At 37.0% G+C, this 21,384-nt stretch overlaps 1 protein-coding gene across 2 annotated transcripts in view; it reads left to right on the plus strand.

Moving 5' to 3' along the window:
* Window positions 1–21,384, plus strand: part of PRKG1 (protein kinase, cGMP-dependent, type I) — a 1,321,360-nt gene that overhangs the window by 71,968 nt on the left and 1,228,008 nt on the right. The window contains exon 1 of one of the 2 annotated variants that reach the window (XM_011938761.1): window positions 18,326–19,092. The exons of the other annotated variant lie outside the window; for it this stretch is intronic. Coding sequence (XP_011794151.1) covers window positions 18,782–19,092 — 311 coding nt within the window. The 5' untranslated portion in view covers window positions 18,326–18,781. Of the gene's footprint in view, window positions 1–18,325; window positions 19,093–21,384 lie in introns of those variants that run through there. 2 annotated transcript variants of the gene reach the window in all.

The following is a 21,384-nucleotide window of genomic DNA, read 5'->3' on the forward strand; positions in this document are numbered from 1 at the left end:
GGCTCTTTTTTGGTTCCATATGAACTTTAAAGCAGTTTTTTCCAATTCTGTGAAGAAAGTCATTGGTAGCTTAATGGAGATGGCATTGAATCTATAAATTACCTTGGGCAGTAGGGCCATTTCCCGGATATTGATTCCTCCTATCCATGAGCATGGAATATTCTTCCATTTGTTTGTGTCCTTTTTTATTTTATTGAGCAGTGGTTTGTAGTTCTCCTTGAAGAGGTCCTTCACATCCCTCGTAAGTTGGATTCTTCAGTATTTTATTCTATTTGAAGCAATTGTGAATGGAAGTTCATTCATGATTTGGCTCTCTGTTTTCCTGTTATTGGTGTATAAGAATGCTTGTGATTTTTGCACATTGCTTTTGTATCCTGAAACTTTGCTGAAATTGCTTATCAGCTTAAGGAGATTTTGGGCTGAGATGATGGGGTTTTCTAAATATACAATCATGTTGCCTGCAAACAGGGACAATTTGTCCTACTCTTTTCCTAATTGAATACCCTTTATTTCTTTCTCCTGCCTGGTTGCCCTGGCCAGAACTTCCAACACTATGTTGAATAGGAGTGGTGAGAGAGGGCATCCCTGTCTTATACCAGTTTTGAAGGGGAATGCTTCCAGTCTTTTCCCATTCAGTATGATATTGGCTGTGGTTTGCCATAAATAGCTCTTATTATTTTGAGGTATGTTCCATCAGTACAGAATTTATTGAGAGTTTTTAGCACGAAGGGCTGTTGAATTTTGTCAAAGGCCTTTTCTGCGTCTATTGAGATAATCATGTGGTTTTTGTCTTTGATTCTGTTTATATGCTGGATTAAGTTTATTGATTTGTGTATGTTGAACCAGTCTTGCATCCCAGGGATGAAGCCCACTTGATTATGGTAGATAAGCTTTTTGATGTGCTGCTGGATTCGGTTTGCCAGTGTTTTGTTGAGGATTTTTGCATCGATGTTCATCAGAGATATTGGTCTAAAATTCTTTTTCTGTTGTATCTCTGCCAGGCTTTGGTATCAGGATGATGTTGGCCTCATAAAATGAGTTAGGGAGGATTCCTCTTTTTCTATTGATTGGAACAGTTTCAGAAGGAATGGTATCAGCTCCTCTTTGTACCTCTGGTAGATTTCAACTGTGAATCTGTCTGGTTCTGGACTTTTTTTGGTTGGTAGGCTATTAATTGTTGCCTCAATTTCAGAGCCTGTTATTGGTCTATTCAGGGATTCAACTTCTTCCTGGTTTAGTCTTGAGAGAGTGTGTATGTCCAGGAATTTCTCCTTCACTTATGAAGCTTAGTTTGGCTGGATACGAAATTCTGGGTTGAAAATTCTTTTCTTTAGGAATGTTGAATATTGATCCCCATTCTCTTCTGGCTTGTAGAGTTTCTGCTGAGAGATCCACTGTTAGTCTGATGGGTTTCCCTTTGTGGGTAACCCGACCTTTCTCTCTGGCTGTCCTCAACATTTTTTCCTTCATTTCAACTTTGGTGAATCTGACAATTATGTGTCTTGGAGTTGCTCTTCTTGAGGAGTATCTTTGTGGCATTCTCTGTATTTCTTGAATTTGAATGTTGGCCTGCCTTGCTAGGTTGGGGAAGTTCTCCTGGATAATATCCTGCAGAGTGTTTTCAAACTTGGTTCCATTCTCCCCGTCACTTTCAGGTACACCAATCAGATGTAGATTTGGTCTTTTCACATAATCCCATATTTCTTGGAGGCTTTGTTCATTTCTTTTTACTCTTTTTTCTCTACACTTCTCTTCCTGCTTCATTTCATTTATTTGATCTTCAATCACTGATACCCTTTCTTCTAGTTGATCGAGTAGGTTACTGAAGCTTGTGCATTTGTCATGTAGTTCTCGTGCCATGGTTTTCAGCTTCATCAGGTCATTTAAGGACTCCTCTACATTGGTTATTCTAGTTAGCCATCCATCTAATCTTTTTTCAAGGTATTTAGCTTCTTTGTGATGGGTTCAAATTTCCTCCTTCAGCTCGGAGAAGTTTGATCGACTGAAGCCTTCTTCTCTCAACTCGTCAAAGTCATTCCCGTCCAGCTTTGTTCCATTGCTGGTGAGGAGCTGCGTTCCTTTGGAGGTGGGGAGGCACTCTCATTTTTAGAATGTTCAGCTTTTCTGCTCTGTTTTTTCCCCATCTTTGTGGTTTTATCTACCTTTGCTCTTTGATGATGGTGATGTACACATGGGGTTTTGCTATGGATGTCCTTTCTATTTGTTATTTTTACTTCTAACAATCCAGACCCTCAGCCACAGGTCTGTTGGAGTTTGCTCAAGGTTCACTCCAGACCCTGTTTGCCTGGGTGTCAGCAGCAGAGGCTGCAGAATAGTGATTATTGCTGAACAGCTAATGTTGCTGCCTGATCGTTCCTCTGGAAGCTTAGTCTCAGAGGAGTACTCAGCCGTGTGAGGTGTCACTCTGCCCCTACTGGGAGGTGTCTCCCATTTAGGCTACTCGGGAGTCAGGGACCCACTTGAGGAGGCAGTCTGTCTGTTCTCAGATCTCAAACTCTGTGCTGGGAGAACCACTATGCTCTTCAAAGCTGTCAGGGACATTTAAATCTGCAGAGGTTTCTGCTGCCTTTTTTATGGCTATGCCCTGTCCCCAGAGGTGGAGTCTACAGAGGCAGGCAGGTCTCCTTGAGCTGTGGTGGCCTCCACCCACTTCAAGCTTCCCAGCTGCTTTGTTTACCTACTCAAGCCTCAGCAATGGCAGGCGCCCCTTCCCCAGCCTGACTGCCACCTTGCAGTTAGATCTCAGTCTGCTGTGCTAGCAATGAGGGAGGCTCTTTGGGTGTGGGACCCTCTGAGCCAGGCATGGGATATAATCTCCTGGTGTGCCATTTGCTAAGACCATTGGAAAAGTGCAGTATTAGTGTGGGAGTGACCCGATTTTTCAGGGGCTGTGTGTCACGGTTTCCCTTGGCTGGGAAAGGGAATTCCCTTACCCCTTGTGCTTCCCAGGTGAGGTGATGCCTTGCCCTGCTTCGGCTCTTGCTCAGTGGGCTGCACCTACTGTCCTGCACCCACTGTCCGACATGCACCAGTGAGATGAACCCAGTACCTCAGTTGGATTTGCAGAAATCACCTGTCTTCTGTGTCATTCACGCTGGGAGCTGGAGGCTGGAGCTGTTCCTATTTGGCCATCTTGGAACTTCCCCCTAGAAATACATTTTTAACTTTTAACATAAAATTTCTGTATGCTGACCTCCAATTTACTTATTTTAATAGTTTTTCTGTAGGTCTGTGTCAATAATTATGCAACATTTTCTAATTTTTTGGCATTTTACTTAGTGTTCTTGCCTTATTTCAGTGATCAGGCTTCAATTATAATGTTGAATTAATGTGGTGATTATAGGCATCTATTTCTTTTTGTGGTATCATAAATAAGTGTTTTAATAATTCACCATTAAGTATGAGTTTTTTGGTAGATTTTTGTGCATGTGTGTGTGTACATTTTATCAGATAAGTACTCTTTACATTGAAATTATTTATTTATTCATTAATTAATTTATTTTTTTAGAGACAGAATCTTGCACTGTCCTCTTGGCTCCAGTGTACTGTTGCAATCATAGCTCTTTGCAGCCTCAAAATCCTGGACTCAAGTGATCCTCCTGCCTCAGCCTCCCAAAGTACTGGGATTATGTGCATGAGCTACCACACCTGGCTTATTTCAAAATTTTCAAAATTATTTTAAAATTATAAATGGATTTTGAATTTTATTAAATACTTTTTCATGATTATTGAGATAATTTGTGTTCATTTCCAGTTTAATTCTTCTGCAGCAAGATACCATGATTTTAATATTCTGTTGTTTGTTGAGACTTGTTTTATGGTCCAGCATATAGTCAATTTTAATAAATATTCCTATGCACTAGAAAATTATGTGTTTTGCAATTTTGAGATGAGGTGTTCTATGTAGTGTAATTAACTCACATTTGTTAAGTTTATTGTTTCTATCTTTTATAGCCTGATTATATTTCTGCCTGCTAGGTCTATCACTTATTCTAAGAGATGAGTCACAATCTAATAAGATATTACATTTGTCTATATCTCCTCTTAGCATTATGAATTTTTACTTTTGACAATGTGAAGGCTGTTATTTAGTGCATGTACATTTAGAATTATAATCACTTTCTGGTAAATTAATCATTTTATTATTAAGAGATATCCCTTTTTAACTCTACTAACACTGGTGTTCTTACTTCTTTGCTTTGTAGTAGAGCTATATCAACTTTCTTTTGGTTTGTGTTTGGATTATATTTACCATTTTTACTATAAGCCTTTCTGTTTCCTTATATAACAATTGTCTCATAAAATATATATAATTTTTATTTTATTCAGTCAGATATTCTTTGTTTAGCAACTGGAGTAATCTATTTAGTTTGTTTACTAATATATTTTGATCTATCATTGATCAAATCTTTGATCTATCATTGTACTGTTTGTTTTCTATTTGTGATTTTTGTTCTATGTTAAGTTTTCTTTCCTTTTTTGCCTCTACTTTAATGAATCTATTGTTTTTAATATTCAGTTATCCTTCCATCCTTCCATCAATTTGTTATTTATACAACTTGTGCTTCCTTAAGTAGTTACTCTAGAGAGTACAACATGTAATACATTCTGGCATTAGTAAAATTAGAGGTAAGTCATTACATTTATTAATACTCAGACAGTGAAATGACCTAACAACATTCAACTGTTAGCCCCTTAGTCTCTTTTATATTATTGTTGTTAGATGTTATTGTTTTATACAGTAATACTTTATATACATTTACCCTCATATTTATCCTTTGTATGATACTTACATTTTCTTTAAATCTTTGTGGTTTCATGTGGATTCATTTTCTTTCTGTCTGAAGAATACCTTTTATTATCTCCTTTAGTGTGATCGGTTGGTAACAAATTCTCTAGTTTTTGTTTCTCAAAATATACTTATTTACCTTTATTTTCAAAGGATATTTTTGTCAAGTATAGAATTCTTGGTTGTCAGATTTTTTTTCAGCCTTTTGAGGCTACCATTCTATTGTCTTGTGACTTTCACTGCTTCAATTAAAAAGCTGTTTTCTTATTGTTCCTTTGAAGGTTGCAGATATTTTTGTCTGTCTGCTCTTAGGAGCTTTCTGTTTTTCATGTAACAGTTTTACTGTGTTATACCTATGTGTCTGTCTGTGTGTGTGTGTGTGTGTGTGTGTGTGTCTGTATTAGTCTGTTCTCATGCTGCTGATAAAGACATACGTGAGACTGGGTAATTTATAAAGGAAAGAGGCTCAATGGACTCACTGTTCCACATGGGTGGGGAAGCCTCACAGTCACGGTGGAAGATGAAGGAAGAGCATGTCTTACATGGCAGCAGGCAAGAGAGCATGTGCAGGGGAACTCCCCTTCATAAAACCATCAGATCTTGTGAGACTTATTCAGTATCATGAGAATAGCACTGGAAAAACCTACCCCCATGAGTCAATTACCTCCTACTGGGTCCCTCCCACAGCACTTGGGAATTATGGGAGCTACAATTCAAAATGAGATTTGAGTGGGGACCCACCCAAACCATATCGGTGTCTTTTATATTTATTGTGCTAGTCATTTACAGTGCCTCTTGAAATCTGTGGCCTGATTTTTTTTTTATCAGTTTTGGAAAATTCATAGTGATTATTTCTTCAAATACTGCTTTTGCTATATTCTCTCTTTTCTGTCCTTTTGAGACTCCAGTTGTACAGAGGTTAGAACTTCTCCCAAGACTCCACATCTCATGTCCTTTTTCCTATGTTTTAAAATTCCTTTTCTTTATTTAACGTAGCTATTTTATTTGGACTTATCTTCCAGTTTACTAATTGTGTCTTCTGTTATTAAAATTGACTATAGAGTTATTAAATTTCAGTTACTGCTTTTTTTATTTCTAAAATTTCAGCTTCAAAAAGTTCTTTGTAATTTCTGGTTTTCTGCTAAAATAACTAACATTTTAATCACTTTTCTGAAACATATTTGTCACAATTGCTTTAAAGTTCATTTCTGATAATTCCAATATCACAGTCTCCCATGTGTCTCCTTCTGTTGCATAACTTCTACTTTTTTCTCAGTTTTAGGTTATGGGGTGTTGCCTAATTGTGTGTTTTTTTTTTTTGGAACCCAACATTAGGCATGAAAAATTGCAGAAAGAGTGTGATACTCTGGATTACGTGATCTTCCTTCATGGAGGATTTGCTTTTGCTCCTGACAGGCAGGAAGACTAGGGTCAGATCACCTAATCCAATTATAGATTGCACAGATATAAAACAGGATTCGGTCTTATTGGGTACATGGTTATTAGCAGTTAAAGTTTAGCCTCCCTGGATTTCAACTTGTTGGGCCTGATTCCAATTTTTGTCCCTCCAACCATTTTAGACTTTAGAAGCTTTGATCAACTTCTTAGCCTCTCAGCTTTTAATTTATGCTTACTTACTTATTTTCTTAGAAGTGTTCTGTAATTGGTGAATACCTCAGAAAAACACTGAACATTAGGCTGACATCTCTGGACTTCACTTTTCTCTGGGATATTGGCCCCTCAATTCCTTGCGGCTTGGAAGTTTTCCAATGCCTTATTTTCATATTTTTGGTTCAGCCTCTCTAATTATTATAGGTGGGAGGGCTGATTATCAGTAAACGAATCTTCATCACCAGAAGAAGAAATTGATAAGATAATCTTTTGAATAATAATTTATTTTGAATTCAAAACAGTACCTGTTTTTTTTTTTTTTTGAGACGGAGTTTTGCTCTTGTTGCCCAGGCTGGAGTGCAATGGTGTGCTCTCGGCTCACCACAACCTCCCCCTCCTGGATTCAAGAGATTCTCCTGCCTCAGCCTCCTGAGTAGCTGGAATTACAGGCATGCACCACAACACCTGGCTAATTTTGTATTTTTAGTAGAGACAGGGTGTCTACATGTTGGTCAGGTTGGTCTCGAACTCCTGATCTCAGGCAATCCACCTGCCTCAGCCTCCCAAAGTATTGGGATTACAGGCCTGAGCCACCGCGCCTGGCCCAACAGTCTCTATCGAAACGTTAAAGATAGGTTTAAAAAATACAAATAACCTATTAATTTTAGCTCATAGTGGTATGTCACATTTTGACAATCAACTCACAACTTTTCTTAAAAACTTTGAAGCACAGTTTTAGAGAAACATTAGTGCTTTCCTGATTTTTAACTTGAAATAAAATTTGGTAAACTTTATACACTATTAGAAAAATATGCCAATTGTTTGCTTGAATGATTTCATATTTTTCCTTGTTATGAATATTGTTGAAAAGGTGATTAATATTGTCATGCATTATCAGTAAGTTAATGAATACTTCACTCAAGTACAGTTGCATCATTTAACAACAGGGATACATTCTAAGAAATGTGCCTTTAGGCAATTTTATGATTGTGCAAACATCAAAAAGTGTACTTACACAAACCTAGATGGTATATAGCCTATTACACACCTAGGCTATATGACATAGCCTATTGCTCCCGAATACTGTAAGCAATTGTAACATGATGGTAAGTATTTGTATATCTACACATATCTAAACATAAAAAAGGTACAGTAAAAATATGGTATAAAAGATAAAAAAGGTACAGCTATGTATAGCAGCTTCATTATAATCTTACAAGACCACTGTTGCATATGTGGTCTGTCACTGACAGAAAATTTATTGCATGATGCATGACTGTACCTTAATAAGAGTCATTTTCTAAATTAGTTTAGTACAAGTAACTATAAAAGTGGCAAACTTCCATTTACATCACTATGGAAATTTTATAATTAGAACTTAATTTTTTGAGGATATGCTAATTAATGTCAAAAGGAAACCAATGTTATTTACTTGTTACTTTTATAATGAATGTGTTAAACAAACATGCACAGCACGGTGCTCAATATTTGGACAGTAGAGGGTGCAATTGTACCTTTAGTTCTGTATTTTAGTCATTAGAAATTAGTATTTAATGGGTGAGAGATAAATTTGGAGAATGTACTGTTAGTTGAAGCTGTACGCTATTTATGGAAGTGTATTTAAAATAAAATGAATCATATAAAGAAGAAGTACAAATTTCACAATCATGTGATGCTTTGCTTTACCTTGTACTTTTAAAAAATGAAACATTTAAATCTCAATCAGAAACTATTTTCCGAAAAATACTATTTTTAACTGAATAAAATAAAGAATATATTTTCTACATATAGAAAGGCATGTACATATCAACATGACATTTTTCTATTGCGGAGCTTTATTAATATTAATTACATATGTTTTTCCTCTTGGGAAATGGTGCTTCCAAAAGGATTAGGTATATTGATGACTGCATCATGAGACTCCCAGTTTGTGGGAGGAAAAATATAATTAAAACCGCTAAAGATAAATGATGCAATGCCAAAAGGGTTCTTACATTCACATGGTTATTAATGGTAAGGTTTTATTGAAGATCTAGAAGTTTCACACAGTTGCAAACCAGAAACTTAGATTTCTATTTAGACACTGAAGCAGCATTATAACATTGCAGTTAAAAGCTTAATTTATAAAGATTTTTGGGATATATATATGCAAGACTTTGACTTTTTATCTTCAAATTTGACTCTTTAATTGATAAGGATTTATTTTATTTTCTCATAGGGATGGCTTGTCTTTAGGTTTTTTAAGGTTAACAATAGTTACTTTTTTCAAGACCTATGTTCAAGTCTAATAAATTTGAAGAGCTTATAAAGTCTTCTTTCTGACTTTTTAAAATTACAGAAAACATCTACCTGAGAAATATTCTTTTCTGCATTAACAAACCATATATTCCTGTCTTTTGATTTAATTGAACAGCTATTTAACATAGCATTGTGACTTTATAATTATTGTTAATTCCCAAAAGTTAGCACTTTTATGTTCAATTGATTGTGATGTTAAGCTTATTATTTTATATCTAGGGCCTACTCTGACATTCTGTGGAAAAAGCAAAGCAAGAACAAGGGAGAGGAGATGGGAAATAAGTATATGTATGTTAAGAATTAAGTTAGTGAAGGAATTTTGCAGATGGATGTAAATTTGCTTCTTGGACTTTGAATCTTAACTTTCAAATTATAAATGATCAGATAGGACACAAGCATTGGTTAATAATCACGGAAGATATTAAGTATCTTAATTGAAAGCATCTGCTTTTGAAATAATATCAAATGATATGAATAGTTTTCCACAAGATGTATGTATTAAGAAGCACTAGTAAAGAAGGCCAACTCCAAATAAAGCAGTTGGCTTTTGAAGGGATAGCTGAAACTGTGGAAGAAACAAAAAAGAAATTGCAAAACTGTTGATTCTGTAGACATTGCCAGTGTTACATAAAAGAGCGCTGTACCTTGAAGACAACATATTATAAGTCTAAGAGTAAGAAAGAAGGTGAGATTCTGGTGATTTAAAAGTACATTAATAGAGTTGAAAAAAGTAGTTGGATATCAAGCACATTATTTTCTAGAAAAAAAATCAGAGTGACAGGAAGAAAACATCGTTACCATGGTCCTTAAACAGGCAAATATGTTGTTCAAATAGGGATTATTATTATTGTTTTCTGTAGAAGAAAAATCATTTTAAAGTTAAGCCTCTGATATATTTGATTTATTACATACAGAAAGGTTTAAACTAAGCCTCTGATATATTTGATTTATTACATACAGAAAGGTTTAAACTAAGCCTCTGATATGTTTGATTTATTAAATATTACACAACACCATCAATAAACAGAAAATTTGTCCCTTTTGATTCTTTTCCACAGAGAGGTGTGTTTTGCATATTAAATAAATAATTGTTGACTGCATTTACTCCTACTTTTATTTATTTAACACAATTAGCAAGTATAGTGAGCACCTTCCTGTTCTAGGTATTGGTGAACAAAATAGACATAATTCTTTGCTTTCATAGTTTACAGTCTAATGGGAGATGTATCTATTTAACAAATATGTATGCAAATATTAGGGTTAGCATTAGGGTTAGGGTTATAATGCATAATATATAATTATGCATTCTGATAAAGTGCTTTTAGAAGGGAAAATATTATGGGGATGATTCTGAAGGATTATTAGAGGTAGTTTTATTTTAGGGAAGAACTGAAGAATAGATTTATTGAATAAACAACTCAAGAGATGAGAGGCGGTGATGGAGCAGTGATGGGGCTAGGATTTGAAGGTAGTGAAAGGGGTTGGGAACAGGGCTTCACAGGCAAAAAGAGAATTCCCATTGGAAACTATGAAATGTTAAAACATAATTGCTTAATGCTTGGAGAACTTAAAGAACTAAAGAATCACTGTAACACTTAAGTCATTCATTACTCATCAAATGCTCTACCTATTTTGATCCCATTGTAGTCCTTCCTTGAACATTTTCCCAGCCTAAGCAATAATCCTGTGACCTAGTCTAATTTTAAAGGGAGGAAATGTGATGATGGGTCAAATGGCAAGGCTAATCTTTCCTGTAGGCACCAAATTTGTTATAGGTTCATGGTTTTCTGTCATGTCATTGGCTGTGGCCACAGGCTGGGCAAATTGCGGTTTGAAAGGGGAGATGCCAGTAGTTGACAGTACTGTTTGTGGGAATAAAACTGTGTGTTCTTGTCTCAGATATTGCTGTGTATGTAGATAGCAATAGGGGATTTCACAAATGGAGAAAATGCTTGTACTTTCTATTAAATTGTCTGACTTTTAAAGTATTAAATGCCATGAATACTCAGGTTCAACACTGAAAGTATTAGAAGAAGAAAGGTTTAGTTGTTAAACAATTGTATATATTTACCATTTATTTACATAGTGTATACAGTATGTAATACTTTTTGTATTTACTGTATATTTATTTTGGATATTCATAATATATACTGGAAAGTTAAAAGTACTGATAATAATGCAGAAAGAAATCTCTTTTCTTATTTTTTTCTCAATGTCTCCCAAACATTTTTGACCATAAAACTCTTTTTCATTACATTTATTACCATTTTAAGGAACTAGTGTTCTTTAGTTAACATTCTGAGGAAAGCTCTGCATTAGAGTTGCCTGGTTGCTAGCAGAGCTTTACTTTGACACCCCTCTTAGAACAACATATTTGCCTGCTTAAGATCCATGATAACCATGTTTTCTTCCTGTCACTTTGAATATTTTCTAGAAAATATGTGTCTTTATACAACTACTTTTTTTCTTGAAAGAATCACCACTTCAAAGATTCCGCCTCTCAATGTTGTTGCACTGGGGATTAAGTTTCCAGCATATGAACTTTGGGGGAGACATTCACATCATAGCTGACACATTTGCTTTTTTTTTTTTTTCCTGTGGGAGGTGGGATAGGATGGGATGTTAAACCATGGCATATGTTGCTGTCACTCCTTTAATTCTCTGTATTTGTGTGTTTGTATGTATGTATATGTATGTTATTTGTGTGTACCCTTGAGAGTGACATAAAGTAAACTGAAAAATAGAGCAAACGTGGAAACACTGTTATCTTAGGTAAGTTTTAGTTCTGTGACTGCTGAGAGAATATTACTTGCAGTTTTCCAATGGAGGATCTGACCAGTAGAAACTGGAAAATGAAAGTAAGCAATTTTCACTAAGTTCTCTATGTTCCTAACAGCAGCAATTGCTTTTAATATTCCACAAATAAACATTGTGAAGATTTCCCTGTCATTTTTTCCACTTAAAAGTTGTAGTCAACATAGATGCTTTTCTAAAGAAGCTGGATGATTAGAATTTTGGCTGTATTATATTTTAGGGAAAAATTAGATGAATTTTCCATAATGACTCTCTACATTAACTCTTTGAGCAGAAAATTTGTATGTAATACAGTAACTCTAGACACTAGATTCTAGATGTGTAATTCTATTTTGCACTAATATCAAAAAAGTATGAAAATTCCTATTGTACATTTATTTATATGGTGCGTGGAAACTATATGATACTTTAGATATGGCTGTTTTGGGTAACTTCTTCATTATATAGGTGTTTGCACATTTGTCTTTTAAGTTTAAATCTGGACCACTAATATTTAAAGTATTCTTTACCTACCAGATTAAATGCCTGTGCTTTGAAAAATGAATTTTTAAAAATCCAGCCTAGACCATAAAGGAATTACTGAATCTTTTCTAAAAACCTACATTAGGCAAGGCGAATGATAATGTTATAGTTAGTTACAAATACATAGTGAATGTATGCATCTCCTGGGCCCCAGCCTGGAGCTCCTATCCTTGTTTCAAGGATAATACTTGGCAGTATCTTGGCCCTGGAATGATATCCATTTGCTTTACTAGCCTACTGCTTCATTTGCCCGTCGTTAGAAAAGAGGATGTCTGGATTTCCAACTCATGATGATTATAGAAAAGTCACAATTTGAGGATTCCTTAATTTGAAGTTAGGTGATATTTACATGCCTATTAAATTAATGAGAGTGGAGATCTCCATGTATTTCCCTACTAAGTCTTTTTGCCTGGAAAGCCCCCTCTCCCTTGAATCACTGACATTCTCACAATATAAACAAATTTCCTGACATCTTTCTGTTGCCCAATGCAGTCATTTTACCTACTAGTAAAAAAAAATTTCAATTCACCCGAATTTCTGTTTTATTGTCTTTCTTACATCTTCAGTATTTTCTTACCTTACTACTTTTAAAGAGTTTGCTAACAAAATTTAGGTTTTCTTTACTTTAAATTTTGGTTACAAAACCTGTAAGAAGAAAATGGCCAAGTTATATCAACTGCTAAATACTAGTTAAAATAAAATCAAGAGCAAAAAAGAAAAAAATCACAGACTGTAGAGCTATTCTATAAGCTCCATGATATCAAATCTGTTTTCAGAATCAAAATTACTTTTGAAAATACTTTAGAAAATTTTGTGGAAAATATTGATGATTTACCTTAGTAAAAGATGCACATTTAATATACCAGAAGAATCACTGAAATGGAACTGAGCAACTCTAACTTATTTATAATACAGGTAGATATGTTGCATGTACATATACATTAAGCTTCACATACATATACATTAAGCTTCAGATGCAGTAAAATGGTGTCTTGTGAATAAAGCATTTTTGATTCTATTTCATGCATTTAAAAATTTTACGCTTATTTCAAAATACAAAAAGCCTAATATTTTTCTTCTTGATTTTTTTTCTTTTGGCTATTGGAAATGAGCAGCTGACTAAACAGTACAAATAAATGTTCATTTTGTTAGATAGTTCATGAGTTTTCATGAGAACCAGTTTAGCCTGAGGCCCAATAATAACTTCCCATCATCTTAAGAAGGGGACTATAAAAATTCATTTCACCTAATATTAAGCGTGACACTAATTTGGTATTAAATGCTAAGTACATTAGCAATTATGGTACAGTGCGCTATTACTTTCCAAGTCTCTGCAGTAAGGTTTTCATCATTAATGGTTTATTTTTTTTCTTTTCCGTGCAGAACTTGCCATTTGAAATACTATAACTTGAAAACAGCCAAACTATTTCAATTTTTACTTATATCCATGTAAATATATATTTCTTATGGCCAAATCTATCCACTAAACACAATTATAAAACTAGTTCTACAGGAATTAATAAAATAGCCGGTACTTGAGTCACTGTACTTAGTGGGGAATCAATGTAAGTTCCAGTTTCTGTTAAAACAATAAAGCAAAAAGGGATCCTTGAATTATTGTCTAATTTATCAAAGTATAATTAAAATTCTATTGTCTGACTCATCCCCCTTTATAGTCCAAAGACAATTCCGGTTGTGCATTATTATTCATTGCAATAGGATGATTGCTTTCCTAAAACATATTCACACAAAGTAATGTATAAGTGGGTTTGTAATGTGCCTAAAATAATAGGTATTATCATTACAGATCTTCCTTGGTTTTACTTTTCTATTAGTAATGTGGAAAGCAAAATTTGAAAATATTTATAAACTAGAGAGGCTCAGATATTTTGAATTAAATAGGGTGACCAACTCTCTTGGTTTGCCTGAGACTGGAAGATACTTAGAACTTTTAGCTTTAAAGATAGGACAATTTCAAGCAATTTTAGGATTAGTACAATCTCTGGCAAATGGGTTCAAGTTACTGTACCCTGAACCAGAATGTAATCTTGTTGAAATAAAGACAGGTTTGGAAAAAGGAACTTTTTGAAAGCCTTGCTGCTGATCTTTCAGGATTTTTAAAATTTATCATCTTCACCTCCCTGACCCCTAAGTCAAGCAAGTTGATGTTAAGGACACTCTTCTGTCTCTGGATGCAGAATAGGACAGTAGCAACATTTATAAGTTCTACAAAAAGTAATGAGGGGTAGGGACTTCAGCTGTACATCACCTAGTCTGGATATGAAGCCAGACTTTGCCATTGATTAGGTGAATGATTCTGTGCCTTCATTTTTCTCTAATGTTAATAGAATATTAGTAATATTCAACTTATAGGGTTATATGAACAATACATATAAGAAGTGAAGGAAGTTAGTTATTTTTTGTGATCTTGATTATGATTAGCAACTTAGAACAAACCATTATGTCTGCCAGTAATAGTAGCTTTAAAATCTAGATTCTTAGGAGGACTTGTTACTTTTAGCAATCTTCTGCAAGAGGTAGCTTCTATCACCTAAAAGGCTCAGCTATATTTTTGTTTGTTTATTTTTTCTCATTCAAGATACACACATGACATGGCAGAAGAAAATTTCAAAACTTAAGATTCTTCCAGGAAATACAGTGTCAGTGGAATGGACAAGTGGATAAAATTAGCACAGTTCTTTTGGGCTAATAATGTTTTTAGTGAAGGATGATAAATTCTACAGATTTATTTTTGAATAGCTAGTATTATAATAAAGATACTTTATTGGAATAGCTCATTAAATGATTCTGAGGGTCCATTAAGGAAGACATGTCAGTTTTTATTCTCAATTATGAGGGTTGGGTGCAAGATTGAAGAGCATATTAGAGTTTAACAGGCCTCAGTTTGGTCTGGCTACCAGTAGAACTTTGCTTTTATTAAAGTTATGAAAAAGGAAGACTGCTGAAAAGCAGGTTGTGAGTTGATTATGGAATTCTAGAGTATGAATTCAGTTCCTTCAAAATTCCATTGTTCTAACTGTCAGCATCTAATGTCAAAACTTCATCCCAGATAGACAGTGGGGCAATGCTCATTTCAAGCCATTCTTCTCTACTCTACCCCTGAAGGAATTTGAGGTAGACACTTCCTAATTAGCAGAAAGTAGACTTGTGCCTGATCTTTGATCTTGTAATTTAGCCAATTAAGTTTACTATATGACACATAGTAAAGATAATTTGTCTGTTAAGACGTAATTGCAGGACTTTGATTTTTCACATAAGGTTTATTTCCAGCATTTACTAAGTACAAGGCAGAAGATGTTTAAGAAAATATTGGAAACACTCAAAACGTTGAGATGGAAACCTGATCGCTCAAGATCTAAACAGCTGGCCAAAAACATCATTGGAAAACATAGCTAAAATATTTATTTTTACTTTAAAAATGAAAGAGAAAAGGCTAGAATCCTGGATTTTGCATATGAAATTATAAAGCATTTAAGGGAAAATAAATTTTAAAAAATAACACAGCCTGACATAACTAGATTCTATTCCTTGAACACCTTTTAAAGTCAATTGTAAAAGTCATATCTTTTCAGCTGTTTACTCTCTTTGTGTTTGTTATAACAGATGCCTGACTGTCAATATCAGATTCATCCTGGAACAGATTTTATATCATGAGATGTACATTGAAAATGAAAATGTAATGTGTATCCATCCTATAATTGCATGTAGATATGCCAGCTAAAATAGTGAAAAAATATTTACATATTTTAGTGTAAAAAAACCTCACTTTTTTCCAAAATGCCTACATATTTTTGGTTGAAGTCTTATTTTTTATTTTTGGGAAAGTGTTTTAGTTTTTATTTTCCTTTGTACATGTAGACAGACTTCCTACAAATGAGGAAGAAGCTTCTCTACTTTGTGGCTGCTCAAAAACATTAAGCAACCCCATTTAAACCCTAAATAAACTCTAAAACGTCAATGAAAAACTTACTTAAAATATTTGTTTTCACTTTAAAATTGAAAGAGATGGTTGGGCACAGTGGCTCATGTCTGCAATCCCAGCATTTTGGGAGGCCAATGCGGGCAGATCACGAGATAAGAGATCGAGAACATCCTGGCCAACATGGTAACACCCCATCTCTATTGAAAATACAAAAACTAGCCGGCATGGTGGCAGGTGCCTGTAGTCCCAGCTACTCTGGAGGCTGAGGCAGGAGAATCACTTGAATCCAGGAGGCGGAGGTTGCAGTGAGCTGAGATTGTGCCACTGCACTTCAGCCTGGGTGACAAGAGCAAAACTCCGTCACAGAAAAAAGAAAAGAAAAGAAAAGAAAAGAAAAACTAAAAAAGGAAAAAAAAGGAAGAGAAAATCCTGGAATTCTGAACCCAACTTAGCAGTTGTCTAATTATGTCCTGTATACATTGTATCTGATATATTTTTAGACATAAACTCATGGCTTCATGAACCTCAATAATAGATCTATAGGAAAAAGTCATTTTGTATTAGACATTTTCCCATGGAAATAAAGAATTCCCACAGGTTAAATAAGAATTTGGCCTTTTGCCCAGAAGAAGGAAATTTTCATGGAAGTTTTTTTAGAATACAGTGAGTTATACAAAGTCACAGTACTTCTGCTTGGTTTACTTTTAATTAAAACAATAATAATTCAGAGTTATTATTATTTTCAATATTTGTAAGTTGCTCATTTCTTCATTGCAAAAGAAAATGTTTTGAGAATGATCCATTTTGTGTATCACATTTAGAAATAAATGCACTTTTGAAAGTCTGTGTTGGAAAGCAGAAAAATGAAGCGTCTTGTGTAATCTGCATTGAGAGAATTATTAGATAATCATCTACATAAAAGAATATTTAGGACTGCGTATCTTTTGTCATTTAGTCCTGTAATTACAAACAACCACACTTTAAATGAACAAGCTTGTTAACATACTTTGACCTCCCTCCCGCCTTTCTTCCCTTCCTCTGTCTCTAGCTTAAATACAAAAAGTTGTGTATTCAAAAGCAACCGTGTGCAAGTTATTTTGATACTATTCTTTGTTGACTTTAGAATTGCATTGCAATTCAATTTTATTTTCTATCCACTTTGTTTTAGTGTTAAGGAATGACCAAATAGAGCATTGAGGATTATAATATTGAGTGCCCAAGAATAGTAATCAAAAGTCTGCCAATGAAGATGCTATAAAATTGGATGAGTTGTTAATGTCTTAAGCAAATATTAGGAATTTAGGTACATATTAGGTAGATATTTAAAGATTCTATACATGTGTTCCCATGATGGGGGAGTAACACTTGGATAGAAAGGATATTACCTAATTGTGATCATTTTGGGGAATATTGAGTGGGCAGGGTTGGGGATGGGAGTAGGTAGAGGTGGGGGTGACTGCAGTATAGTGTACAATTCACTGCAGCCCGCGTAGTTTCCCTGGCTCCTTCACGATTTTCCCTCTTCTTCAAAGTTTGTGTCAGGATGTCTTCCTGGCCGTTCAAGTGGAAATACACATTCCTAACAGCTTGATTGTGAGGAAAGTAATATTTTTAAAGGTATGGTTCAGTTTCAAGATGAACTTTTTGGAGCTCGGGAATGATTTTTAACCCCCACCCTCTCCCCGCCAAATTCAGCAAATGTAAGAAGCAAGGCCCATCAGAGAACTATTCCCAGGCACCAGCTCAAGGCGGAGGGCTCATGGGGAAGCTGAATGGCCTGCTAGGGCCCAAATCCGGTTTTGGCCTTTGCCGTAAAAGAGTTCCCTGATCAGAGTTTGGAAGGGGAAGAAAGGAGAGTAACTATCTGGAGCAGGTAAAGAGTAGCAACGCCTCGGGGGGGTAAAATCAGAAGCCCCACCCCCTACCCCACAACGCTTTCCCAAAGGTAGTAGGCTGAAAGAGGAAATGCCTCGCGGGCGCCGACTCCCTCGTAGCTCCTGAAAGGCAAGTTTCTTCGCAAGCATTAGCCACCTGTGTGAGGCGCTCCGGGTGGGAAAGGTGGTGTGGGAGAAGCGACAGCTCGGCCACACCGCTCGGGAGCTTTCCTTAGTGAGGCCGGCAGTCAAAATACCTCCAGAACTCAGAGCTTGGATGATACAGAGTCCCCTATGCCTCGTACGTCGCTAGGGTCGTAGCCCAACATTCTCCAGGCTGGTCGGCTCTGGAGTCAGCTGAGGCCTCCGGAGTTTGCCCGGGGTCCTCCCTGTCCCCTCCCTCCCACCTCCCCACCCACGAAGTAGAGCTCCCTCCTCGCTCCGCCCGCACACCCCCGGCGCGCCTCGGAGGCTTATCAAGCTCCCCGCACGCCCCGCAAGCTTCCTTGGGCGCCCGGCGCGAGGGACCCTGAGAGCTCAGCCGCTGCCTCAGAGCCCCCATTCACGTCCCCTCCTCCCGCTCCCCAGCCACCGCGCCTCCCGGCTCTTCTACCCCGTGCCGCGGCGCCCACCGCGTCTCAGGTTTAATCCCGGGTTGGACCTGCTGGTTTGCTCTCCCCACTCTGAGCCTCACAGCCAGCCCAGAGAAGTGGAATCTGCACTGAAACTCTGGGTGGCTGAAGCCGGCGGACTGGGCATGCTCAGAAGCCAGGGCTGGCTTTGGTCTCAAGTAGGAAGCTTTGGCACTCGGGAGGCAGCGGCGACTTTGGGGAAAGTTGATCGGAGAGGGGAGGAAGCCCCAAGACGCGGAGCAGCGGCAGGAAGGAGCCCCCGGCAGCCCGGAGGAGCATGGGCACCTTGCGGGATTTACAGTACGCGCTCCAGGAGAAGATCGAGGAGCTGAGGCAGCGGGATGCTCTCATCGACGAGCTGGAGCTGGAGTTGGATCAGAAGGACGAACTGATCCAGAAGCTGCAGAACGAGCTGGACAAGTACCGCTCGGTGATCCGACCAGCCACCCAGCAGGCGCAGAAGCAGAGCGCGAGCACCTTGCAAGGCGAGCCGCGCACCAAGCGGCAGGCGATCTCCGCCGAGCCCACCGCCTTCGACATCCAGGATCTCAGCCATGTGACCCTGCCCTTCTACCCCAAGAGCCCACAGTAAGCAGGGGTGACGCGCCGGGTCCATGTGGCGCCCTGGCGGTGGGGAGCTGCGGGTCTCTGTATTGTCTGTCGGCCCCCGCCCCTCCCGCTTGCCATGTCTGTCCTCATCCTCAGAAATGTTTCATTTTAACGGGCACTTCTTGCGGGGCTGTGCACGTTTCTCAGAGCCAGACTCACTGCACATACGTTGCCTTCGTGTCTTTGTCAGATGTCAAGGTATTATTTTTAAATATACATATACATTCGTATAAGCCACCTAGTGTACGTAGAGTTTGAACGCGTCCCAGGTGTGTGTCCGACCGTGTGTGTGAGTGTGAGAGAAGAAATAAAAAGCCCCCCGTCTCCCAAAAGCCCTGGCAAACCAGCCCAGCTGGAAAATCCTAAATGCAGGCTCATCAGACTTGAAATGAAATGCGTCTGATATCACCCATACTTTCTATGCTTTTGTGGCTCTCCCGGATTTCTCTACCTGCTGGCGCTTCACGCTGGTACCCTTCAAACCTGACGTTCTTGTCATCATCAAAGTGTGAAACATAAGCAAATACGCATAGAAAAAGGAAGAATTTTTGATTTCCTGAATTGGATGACATTTACAATCCATAAATGGAAGACTAGTCTGTTGATTTTGAAGAAATATTTTTTCATAACATATGAGGGAGAAGATTGCTTGTTTTCCTTAAGGAACGTGCATAATGTTACTAATGGAGCATCTCCATCTCCCAAGACGTGGTTGCTTGTTTCCAGGGTTAGATACAGACAAGCACACTTACCTTATTTAAAACGTGGACCCATTGTTTGCCTTACTCTTGGCTTCTAATGCAACCACTGTGGCATTGTTCTAGCCTTTTAGAGAACTGTGCAATTCTGATGTTAGTGGGCTTCATAACTTGGATGGAAAAAATTTAATGAAACTTGTTATACAACACTCAACTCAGAGTTTGTATAGAGAGTAAAGCTACAGGAACATGAGGTTAACAGAGAATGTGGGAGAGTACCCAAAAGAACGGCATTTTAAATTAATAGATAATAACATAATTGATAAAACCAAGGACGTTACTGCTTACTCTACTACTAACGACATCACATTGGCTGGATGGCACGTGTTACATAATAATGCAAGGTCCATCGAAACCCTCCACTTCATAAACACGACAAGTTAATATAAGGAGAAAATAAATACTCGATTATCTCTATTTGTATTTATTGGATATTTTTTGGGGGGAATCACAGTGTGTACCAATTATTACTTTTGAAAACTTAGAGTTATACCTATACATGTTGATTCCCATGGAACATTTACTGTTCATGCAGGCTTAGTTTAGGGAGGCGTTTGTATTCTGCGAGGGAGGCGGAAAGAGACAATAAAGATAAACATTTCTGAGATTCCGACCTCACCAAATTGCCCTAATAGTTCAGCAGACTTAGGTCTGCCTTAGAACCCTGAGTGATCTGAATAAACTTCAGCTTTCTCTGGTAAATTAATTTGCAGTCCTGACATGCCTGACTGTTTTAGCTAACGAGGTACAGGACCATCTCTCCTGGGCCAAGTTGTGCATAATGAAAAAATAACTCAAAGACAGCTCTCTGCATCTTTAAACATTCCATAGGATCTCATTTTCGTATCTGCAGGACTTTTGAGTGACACAGAGCAAACTCTGCTTTTACAAAAAGACCATTTTAATAGGTTTCATAGTGAAGCATGTTCAAGCCAGCTGATAACTCCAGTTAAACATTCCATCAGAGATTTACAAGATTCTAGGCAGTAGGGAATGAACTATACAATGTGATAAGTTTAAAAGCCTCTTTGTACATGACTTGTAGAATAACTAGATTGAAAAACTAACAAACAGAAAAGGTCCAGAGTGGAAAATAAAGCTGGTGTGGCAAATGATTTACAGCGTCCCATTATATTACACATGTTATCTATCAAACAATGCTGTGTGTCCTGACACTGATTTCTTACTAATAACTTGTATTTTAAAGGACTCAGCTCTTAAGTTATTGCCATGATGCTTTGCGTGACTCTGAAGTATTTTATTGAGGAAAATGATAGAATGCCTTCCAAGCTTAAATAATTTTGGAAAAACATCTGTTCTTTTTTCACACTTACATAAAGAAAACTAGAAAAAAATTGGCTTGAGTAGTAGAAAGTGTACCTTTCTTAGGGAAAATAGAAGTACATTGTATTCAAAATGAATAAATCTTACGTTATTTGAATGGTTGTACAAGGTAGCTCCACAAAGAGTTAAGAAAACCTGCCAAACCAAAGAAGACTTGTTCGCATTTCAA

The sequence above is a fragment of the Colobus angolensis genome, unplaced genomic scaffold (assembly GCF_000951035.1).
Source record: "Colobus angolensis palliatus isolate OR3802 unplaced genomic scaffold, Cang.pa_1.0 Scaffold177, whole genome shotgun sequence".
Classification (NCBI taxonomy): domain Eukaryota; kingdom Metazoa; phylum Chordata; class Mammalia; order Primates; family Cercopithecidae; genus Colobus; species Colobus angolensis.